General features: G+C 41.6%; 1 protein-coding gene across 1 annotated transcript; it reads left to right on the top strand.

The window, feature by feature from the left end:
- The first annotated feature begins 4472 nt into the window (after positions 1–4472).
- Positions 4473–6890, top strand: LOC148532174 (transcription factor HES-5-like). Its single transcript, XM_088468232.1, has 3 exons — positions 4473–4566; positions 4864–5044; positions 5492–6890. The coding sequence occupies exons 1-3, from the start codon at positions 4507–4509 to the stop codon at positions 5728–5730; spliced, it is 480 nt and encodes a 159-aa protein (XP_088324358.1). The 5' UTR covers positions 4473–4506; the 3' UTR covers positions 5731–6890.
- Positions 6891–10293: the final 3403 nt, after the last annotated feature.

Here is a 10293-nt window from a genome sequence, read left to right as displayed (position 1 = left end):
GCAAAAAGTTCAGAAAACCCTTACTGCGCACGTGTGAACCCAAGTGTCCTCTGCCGATCAGAATTGGGATTGTGATCCCTGGGCATATTAGGGTGGAGACTGGGAGGTGACCTAAATTAATCACAAAAAGGTGCAGTATACAATGAACTCAAAAGAGAGACAATTTGGAGAAAAAGTGGAACTTGGATACTTGATCTATCATTATGAGCACATCTCCACTGGTATTACACACAACCACACAATATCACATGCCTACTATGAGGTAATTGAGGAAACACAAACTGGCCGCTCTGTAGCTTTGGACCTGCTGTGTGCCTTGATTAGTGCAAGTACCACTAGAGTTAAACAGAGGCTTGTGGGTTTACGCATCAATATGTTCCCATGTGCGAGGCAGCAGTTTCCACTGGCAGAGCGGAGGAGATAGGCAGACTGTGGGCCCGATTCAGAGATGTACGGTATGGCCCAGCTGCACAAAAGCTATCTCACTCTCTCTCTCTCACAGCTGCACGGGAGGCTTCCAATTTTTCAGGTAACACCCTGCACCCCTGGAAGCAAAGGCGTAACTAGGGTATTTGGTACCCAGGGCAAGATAAAAATAGCACCCCCCCAACTGTGTACGTGGCCACATGTCACAAGGGGTGTGGCCACTGGTAAATAGGGGTGTGTCAACATGACACTCCACCGTTTCTCGTCATTCTGGGAACTTTCCTTTCCATTCCAGTTTGAATCCCAGGTATGACTGTATTTTAGATTATGTAGAATGTGAAGTAGCTTGATATAGGCTTATTCACAGGCTTTCACTGTAGTAGAAGAAAAAGCAAATCGGGGAGTGGATAAAACTTGCTATACCCCTGCATGATCGGGGAGTGAATAAAACTTGCTATACCCCTGCATGATCGGGAAGTGAATAAAACTTATACCCCTGCATGATCGGGGAGTGAATAAAACTTGCTATATCCCTGCATGATCGGGGAGTGAATAAAACTTGCTATACCCCTGCATGATCGGGGAGTGAATAAAACTTGCTATACTCCTGCATGATCTTGAAGTGAATAAAACTTATACCCCTGCATGATCGGGGAGTGAATAAAACTTGCTATATCCCTGCATGATCGGGGAGTGAATAAAACTTGCTATACCCCTGCATGATCGAGGAGTGAATAAAACTTGCTATACCCCTGCATGATCAAGGAGTGAATAAAACCTGCTATACCCCTGCATGATCGAGGAGTGAATAAAACTTGCTATACCCCTGCATGATCAAGCAATGAATAAAACTTGCTATACCCCTGCATGATCGAGGAGTGAATACAATTTGCTATACCCCTGCATGATCGAGGAGTGAATAAAACTTGCTATACCCCTGCATGATCGGGGACTGGATAAAACTTGCTATACCCCTGCATGATCGACGAGTGAATAAAACTTGCTATACCCCTACATGATCAAGCAGTGAATAAAACTTGCTATACCCCTGCATGTACAGAAAAAGCTTTGCTAACATTAATCACGCTGTTGATTGGCCCTGGCTGAGATTGGAAAGACTTCTTTCAGTGACATCTGGCAGTAAAGAAAAAGTTACCATTTAAATTGATACAGACGTTATGATGTGTATCTATCGGTGGATACATGCTTGCAATCTGTGGTAACCGATTACAACTCTATGATGTGCTGTGATGTGCTGGAGTGAATAAGGATTGTAATTTAAGATTGTTTTAATCCTGCATGCTCGTGTGAAGACTCACAGACATGGACCAGACACTTACTAATATATGCCTGGAATTGAGTGGCTCAATCAGGGGATAAAGAATAAACTCAGCTGATTTTATATTACATTGTGTTTTAAATTTACAGAACACCGGCCTGTATTTAGATATATTGTGTATTGATGTATTTAATTATGTTTTATTAAATTTACCTTGATTTTAAGCGCTGTTTTAAATATTTGTTTTTTCTTGTACTGAATTTGAAGGTTGAGTATTACCTCATACAACAGTTGCAGGAATAGCAGGGTAATTTTGTAATAATTGTGTTTCTTTATTTTGAAACCGTGTCTGTATTTCTTTTTCACTGTAGTAACAGGTGGTTCCATTGGTAAGGTGACTGACTGCAAAGCATGAGGTGCTAAGTTTGAATCCTAGATATGACTGTATTTCAGATTAATAAAAATGTGAAGTAGCTTTATATAGTTAGAATTCACAGTCTTCTCTTGTAATAGCAGATGGCTCATTGGTAAGCTGTCTGACTGCAAAGCATGAAATGACAAGTGCGATTCCCAACTTTTGGCTGGATGCAATTACTGGCGATGTTATCGCACCCGCAATATTATCAATGATTTTTCGGCATTAGGGGAATTCAACCAGAGGGGAAATCTACCGATTTCTCTGTCGTCTGCGAAAATTGGGCGTCAGATCGGCCATTGCCAACGATGACGAAAAAACTGCCATTTTCACCTAAAAACTGGAGAAAACTCTTCTCCAGCCTAGGGCAGGCAAAAATTTTTTGAAAAATCCTTATTTTTGGGTAAAAATGTGGGGAATTCATTCAGAAACCTTTGAAACGTTACAGTTTCGTACTTTGGCGAAAAACGACCGCCGATGTTTTGGCCAAAATTTTAATTTTTTTTTTCATGAAAATGCGTTTAACGTATTGGGTCTGGTATTTTGGAGGCCCATAAGGATGCACCAAGTGTTTTAAACATCGCACATGGCTAACGCAGGCGTTTTTTTAAAAAACGTCTGACTGTATTAGACTGTATTTTCATATGTGAATAGGAGATATGATCAGACGCAGAGAGGAGATGCCTGGACTCATAGGGCAGGAAGCTACATTCCCGAGGGACATTTCTTCTATAACAGCAATTTCTGGACACGCTGCCCTGGCTGGCGGCAGCCCCCCTCTGCTGGGCCTGCCGCGGGGCCCAGGGCACATGCCCAGCTCGACCCCTCTAGTTACGCCACTGCTTGGAAGAGTAGGCACTCCTCTCGCATTCTGCACACTTCCAAGTGAAGTAGGCAGAATGGGGTCAATTTTCCTGGGGATCAGTGGTCTGCGAGTAAGGGGCGGAGCCTAATGACGTGAATCATTTGGTCCCATCCCCTATTTAAATATGTGTGATTTGGGGGCATTTTGCCATGAGGGGGTGGGACTTAATGACACAAACAGCTTGGCCCATCCCCCCATGGCCACCCACCTGCATCTCCTCTATCTATCTATCTATCTATCTATCTATATATCTATCTACTATGTATATCATATCAGGGCCGCAACTAGGGGGGGCCTGGAGGTGCACGTGCACTGGGTGCGCCACTGCACCCGTCGCCAGTGTCCTCCAGCCCGGCACCGCAGGAAGGCTCCAAGCTGGACGCCCTCTGAGATTTCATTAGCAGCGGGCGCCCAGCTCCTTCCCTGCAGCGCCGCGGTAGCCGAAGGCTGGAGTTCTCTCCTGAGCTCCAGCTTCCAGCTCCCCACAGGCACTATGGGAGAGACGTCATGACGTCTCTCCCATAGTTCCGAGGATCAGCCGGACGGACCAGATGGCGGCAGATGCAGGAACGGGGTTTAAGGTAAGTAATGTTTTGATTTTTTTTCAGTGTAAGCGGCACTACAGGGGCATCACTATAGGGGCACTACTACAGGGGCATTACCATATGGGCACTACTACAGGGGCATTACTATATGGGCACTACTACAGGGGCATTACTATGGGGGGACTACTGCAGGGGCATTACCATATGGGGACTACTACAGGGACATTACTATACGGGCACTAATACAGAGGCATTACTATAGGTGCACTACTATAGGGGCACCGCTGTAGGGAGCATTACTATGGGGGTATTACCAGGGGGGGCGCCAACTTACTGTCTTGCCTCAGGTGACAAAAATCCTAGTTTCGGTCCTGATCAAATAAATCTATTCTATCTATCTATCTATCTATCTATCTATCTATCTATCTATCTATCTATCTATCTATCTATCACACGTTGTTTGCATGTCACTGAGTGTGCCTGCACGTGTGTCACAGGAGTTTAGAGCCTACCCTTACCCCACTCATAACTGTCTGTAATGATTAGCTACTTCCCGCCAAAAACAAATGCAGTAAAATTCATGAATTGCTGTGAATTGCTAAGTGTGTGCTGCCAGAATGCTATTGATCTGTGGCATTAGTCAGTAGCCCACCATTCGTCAAGGAAGCTTTTTCCCAGCACAGGTCACGTCATTCCCAGCACACTATATCCCCTCTCACACACTCCCCACCTGCTCCTCTGAGAGTAGCTTATTATACCCAAGCCATTCACTGTCAAAGCAGCATGACATAATGGATGTCCCTCTATTGTCCTCTGCCCTCCCCTGATTGGCTACAGAGTGTGGGAAACTATAACAAGCCTCAGACACACATATCTTTAGCCAGTCTATGGAGTATAAATAAGAGACAGAGCCAATCTATTCAACCTCACTTTTCACAAGGATTTACACAACTGAAGAACTATTCCTCTCTGAAGCATGGCACCTAGCACTGTTTTCCTGGATAACCATAAGATGACCCCAAAGGAAAAAAATAAGGTATGAGAACGTCTATTTATAATGAACACTACAAATATAACCTAAGGGGCATATGTATCAAAGCTTGATGTGAGATAAAATTGTGAAATATATATCACCAACCAATCATCTCCAAACTATCATTTCTAACACAGCCTGCAAAATGCAAGTTAGAAGCTGATTGGTTGGTGATATATAGCTCACAATTTTATCTCACATCAAGCTTTGATACATATGCCCCTAAATCTTTATCAATGATAAATATTATATCAAAATAAAGTGATTTGTGTATTAATGTGCTCTATCATCATTCCCCAGCTAAGAAAGCCCACTGTGGAAAAGATGCGCAGAGACAGAATTAACAGCAGTATTGAGGAATTGAAGCTCCTACTGGAAAAAGAGTTCCACAAGCAGCAGCCCAATGTCAAGCTAGAGAAAGCAGATATCCTAGAAATGGCAGTCACCTATCTCAAGCAACAGACTCTGCCCCAAACCAACAGTAAGTATTTATTTCTAGTCACAAAATCACTAGCAACAGGCCTTAGGTTTATACAGAGCTATATTACCTGCTGGTTTTAAGTTTACCAATCAGGAAACTATTATAGACTCTGAAAATATTTAGATTTCTCCAGAACAGAGATAGGCATCTTATGGCTCCCCTGCAGTTGTGGAACTACAAGCCCCAGCATGCTGGGGCTTTTAGTTTTACAACAGTCGACATACCTTTATTAAAGTGCATGATGTGCATCATAGTCCAACAACTGCCCTGCACTTATAGGAGTTGTGTCATTTTTTAACATTTAAAATATAGTATAACAATTATCTAATAGACTTATAACAACTTCTCATAACATTGAGAGATAGTTTTCAAAGTTTTAGTAAACATAAGGCCGTAAAATCTTGTCGTTTCTGTACAGATGTGTAATTTATGCTTCTCTTTTTCCAGATACAGCACATCACAATAATGACCTGCACATGGGATTCAAAGATGGCTATTCCAAGTGCTCCAATGAAGTTCTCAGCTTCCTGTCTCTCCACCAAAAGCAAAGTACACCTGAAATCAGGCTGATGAACCACTTTAAGCCAATCAGAGCTGAGGAGATGTCTCCGTTGTCTGCTATCAGATGCTGCCAGAACAAGCAAGCAGATCTCAATAACACCAGCTCTCTCTGGAGGCCTTGGTAGTCCAGGTGTAGCGTGTATAATCCTTACTGTCCCAGAGGACTTAGCTATTTATTCCAGAATTGTCCTCTTGATCTGTAGGAAACATTTTCCTCGACCTCTGTTACTAGGAGGTTGCTATATCTTGTAGAAAATAATGGAGTGTGTGGTTGCAGACTTGTCCTGCAGTCAAAATATTAACATTCTGTTCAAAAGTATTGTATATTGCAAAGTGTGTAGTACATTGCATGTGAATAATTCAACCACGAAACTGTGGTAGAGTTTAACTTCGATATGAAGTTTGTATATTGATTAGTAGATTTTACAGGTTGCACTTTTAGAACAATGATGAGTGATACTTATCATGCAAAGCGTAACTGCACTGTATACTAATAATAACTATCATTTGTACATAAATCATAGTGTCAGATTAGACAAGGTGTACTTTAGATGTAAAAACAATAGGCATATAAATACAATGTGGTTTAAATGCATTTTTGCTTGTGTTTTAACATGCATTGCAAAAGTATTGCAAATGCCAGCGTGCAAATAGCCTAAAGCTGGCCACACACTAGACCAACTTACATCCAACCAGCTAACTTGTTGATTGGTTGGAATGAAAATCTGGTAACATATGGGAGTAACTGATGATCAGCAATTTGCTTCTAAATGCCAGAAAACAGATGAAAATGGTCGTCAGACAAGTTTGTTAAATGTTTGATCTAAACTATTTGTTCGAACAACAGTTTTGGTCCATTTTCCAGCGTTTGGGAGCAAATTGCTGATTCCATTCCTTACCAGATTTTCATTCCAACCAATCAACTAGTTGGCTGGTTGGATGTAAGTTGGTCTAGTGTGTGGCCAGCTTTAGACTACAAAATGTATTTACCCTTTTGGCTGATATGTATTATCTATTGTATGTGCATCCAATCTGGTGGGTGATACCAGCTGCTGACACCAGTTGCATCATTTATATTAATTTAGTTGTATCATAACATTGGTTATGTATAAGGTATGTGGAATATTTCTACTGTTTGCTATTTTGATAAAATAGTTTAGTATTTATGCTTTATAGTAAAGAGCACCAACGAGATAACAATGTATTTCATTTTGAAAATCATAATTGTCAATTGTAATTGCAAAGTGTTTTGCTTCTAAAGTGGACTTTGACATTACTGGTTTGTATGCATATTACATATGCGCTTTATGTATCTTTAATTGTTGAGATTTAAATATATTTTCTATATAAAAAATTTTGCTTTTATTTTTCATTTTAGTGCTGTAGTCTCTGTTTAAGAAAATTGTAATAATAATGGTTATTACATTTGTTTTACTTGTAATCTCTTTATTAAACGTCATCAGTAAAATCACAGTAAATGTTGCACAAACACAAACTTTGGGACATCATTATCTATAAATTATTAATGAAAAGAAAGTAGAAAAGGGAAAAAAACCTCATAAGTTTTATTTTTTTTAAGGTAACAAAACCCCACAAGTTTTGCTTTGCCAAAAAAAAAAAAGACAAAGTCTGTTTTGTTCTATGCCTTTCCCATGACAGAGCATCTGTTTTGTATTTATACTTACACACAAGTGTGTAACCATAGAATACATGGATGATTGTAGCCAATCAGCGTGTTAGGGGTAAATGTATCAATTCTTAGAGACAGATAAAGGGGGAGATTCATCAAAACTTGGAGAGAGATAAAGTACCTACCAATCAGCTCCTAACCATAATTTTCCTAGCACAGTCTGTAACATGGCAGATGTTGATTGGTTGGTAATTTATCTCTCTCAACTTTATCTCTCTCCAAGTTTTGATAAATGTCCCCAAAGTGAAGTAGTTGTGCAAAGCGACCAATCAGCTTCTGTCATTTCAATGACTGTGCTAGATAAATGACAGAAGCTGATTAGTTGCTTTGGGCAACCACGCCACTTTATTTCTCTCCAAAGCTTGATACATCTCCCCCTTAGATTGTTAACAGCAGCTCAGGGGATGTCAGCTCCTCCAAGTCTGTGTGCAGGAAAATTTGAAACATAAGAAGCAAGGACAATATTTATCTAATCTGAGAATCTATGTCATACTCACATTAAAACAGAAACGGGTACATACATCAAAAATAATATACATCATACAGCAAGAGAAAAAAATTAAATGCATAGAAAACAATCCAAGTAAAATAGTGCTGTAATTTCTTTTTTTAACAAACCACAAAAATGTTATAATGAAAGTCTCCTCCCTTTTACTTCCAGAACTGAAAACAATAACAATGAATAAAAAGTGGTATTGTCATCTGCGAAACATTCTCTGCACTTGATTTCTAAAATTATAGCCTCACTTCAGTCTCTGTTAATGCACTATTTAACATGAATACACTTAAATATCCAGTAAATATATAATTAAAATATTTTTTTTAAATCTAAATCTTCTAAGTTTATCTAAATCTACATTGTTCCTATTAAGCTGGGTACACACCATGCAATGGTGCCCCAGCAACAATGCGATGTAACGATACATTGCGCGCCGTACACACTATATACGAATCGGTGTATGACGGCGCAATGTATTGTAACATACTGCATGTACTGTAACTGCACCATGTTGTTAATTGCATCGTCCCATCTGCAGTGCAGAACAGCAGATGGAACGATATAATGAACGACCGTCATGAACGATATATCGTAAAAGACATGGTATAGTTTGTACCCAGCTTTTATCTTGTTGATGTGATAGGCATCAGTGGGTAGCCCTGCTGGAGAAACCTGGCAAAATGGGATGTAGGTGGGAAGTACCTGACTTTGGAAGTAGAACCTTCAACGTGCTCTGCAGCAGGCACCTGATTACTTCACTTGTTGGAAACAATGATGCTCTGTCTCCAGACAAATCAGGTTCTTGCTGCTGAATAACTTGAGATAATATAATTCTAAATTATATTCAATTGTCTTCCAGATTAGACACATCTTGAATGAAATGAGGGTAGTGGCATCCACTAGACGATCTACTCCCTGTCCAATCTCTAAACGATTTTCCCTTGATTTTTTCCTTTGAAATTTTATCTTTCAGTCTGAACGATTTGCAAACGATTTACAAACTATCTTTAATAGATCAAGTGAAATTGACCTGCATGTTCAGTCGACTGACGAGACGATCAAACGACCAGCGTGAGCGCGCATCGTTGATCATTAACGACCAAACACTGCACGATTTATAAACAATTTTTAAATGATTGAACGATAACAACGTTGTTATCGTTCAATTGCCTGCTAAAATCATGATGCCCCACACAAAGTTTCTTTAACTCCTGTGTAAACACTCATGGGTTCTTAATTTGTGAAAGATTTAAAATGCAGTATGAACTGAGACCATTTTTAGTTTTGAAAGAAAAAGTGTGAACTGGCCCTGGGAGATTTGTGAGTTTAGTTTTGTATAACAGGGTTTCGTTCATGTGCCCAACATTTAGAGGCCCCTCCTTTCAAACATTGAGCAGCATCTCACTATGTGACATTATATGCAGTAATGGGGGGAGGGTTAGCGTTAGGCACTAGGGGGAGGGTTAGGTAATAAAGGGGGAGGGTTAAGTTTAAGGTGCAGATAGGGGGAGGCTAGGTTTAGGCAATAGGGGGGAAGTTAGGGTCAGGCGGCATCACATTGTGCTTGCCGACATTCACAATGTCAACATTGTGAATGTTTATATTTTGACTGTCAACATAACATCTCTGGGCCTGATTCAGAGTTGTAAACTATGCTTATATTTTCACAGTTTATAGATTATTGGCAATCTGCGCACGCATCTAAGTCGTACGGCACATGCGTCAAGGTACTTTGCTCACAGCAACTTTATACTCATAGTATGATTGACATTCAGGATGAGATTATGGGGTGTGCAAGAAATATAGTGGTCTATTTACTAAGCTGTGTTAGGAGATAAAGTGAACAGTGATAAGGTACCAGCCAATCAGCTCCTAACTGCCATGTCACAGGCTGTGTTTGAAAAATGGCAGTCAGGAGCTGATTGCAGTGGCGTAACTAAGGGGGGTCGGGCAGGGCGTGTGCCCTGGGTACCGTAGGACCGGCGGCACGGGGCGTGTGTGTCGTGTGTGCCGCCTGCCACGGTAGCGGCCCGCCCCATTTAGGCAGTGTAGCGCCGACCGCAGTGTATGCGGTCAGTGCTACACATTTACACAGGACCGGCTGTAGGCTTCCCTGCGCTGGTCCTGTGCTGCTTAGCCGCGCCCCTTCCCTCCCACTGAGCGCTTACCCAATAGCGCCAGGAGGAGGGTGGGAGGCGGCCTCAGGCTGTGCAGTTTACACACAAATCGCCGCCAGCGCGGCAGCGATGTGTGTGTTAACCAGCAGCCAATGAGAGTCAGACAGACTCTCATTGACTGCTGCAGCGCCCACTGCAAGAGCCGGGCTGTAATGCAGATCGCACCAGCCCGGGAGGACTGACGTGCAGCGGCAGGAGCAGTGGCCGGAGCAGGAGCGTGGATTCAGGTGTAAGTGTATTTTTTTTTTTTTTTACTTGCGTGTCTGCACATCTGGGTGCTACTACTGGGGGCACCATTACTGGGGGGGGGGACCTCTACTGG

Source organism: Taudactylus pleione, unplaced genomic scaffold (genome assembly GCF_031769625.1).
Source record: "Taudactylus pleione unplaced genomic scaffold, aTauple2 ptg000082l, whole genome shotgun sequence".
Classification (NCBI taxonomy): Eukaryota; Metazoa; Chordata; class Amphibia; order Anura; family Myobatrachidae; genus Taudactylus; species Taudactylus pleione.
This window is presented reverse-complemented; position numbering and strand designations above follow the sequence as displayed.

What these genes read in the sequence shown, in the direction of transcription:
- LOC148532174 (XM_088468232.1), top strand. Translation starts at nt 4,507, where the DNA reads ATGGCACCTAGCACTGTTTTCCTGGATAACCATAAGATGACCCCAAAG. An exon ending in CCCCAAAGGAAAAAAATAAG is followed by an intron (nt 4,567 to 4,863) that starts GTATGAGAACGT and finishes ATCATTCCCCAG; the next exon opens with CTAAGAAAGCCCACTGTGGA. An exon ending in GACTCTGCCCCAAACCAACA is followed by an intron (nt 5,045 to 5,491) that starts GTAAGTATTTAT and finishes CTCTTTTTCCAG; the next exon opens with ATACAGCACATCACAATAAT.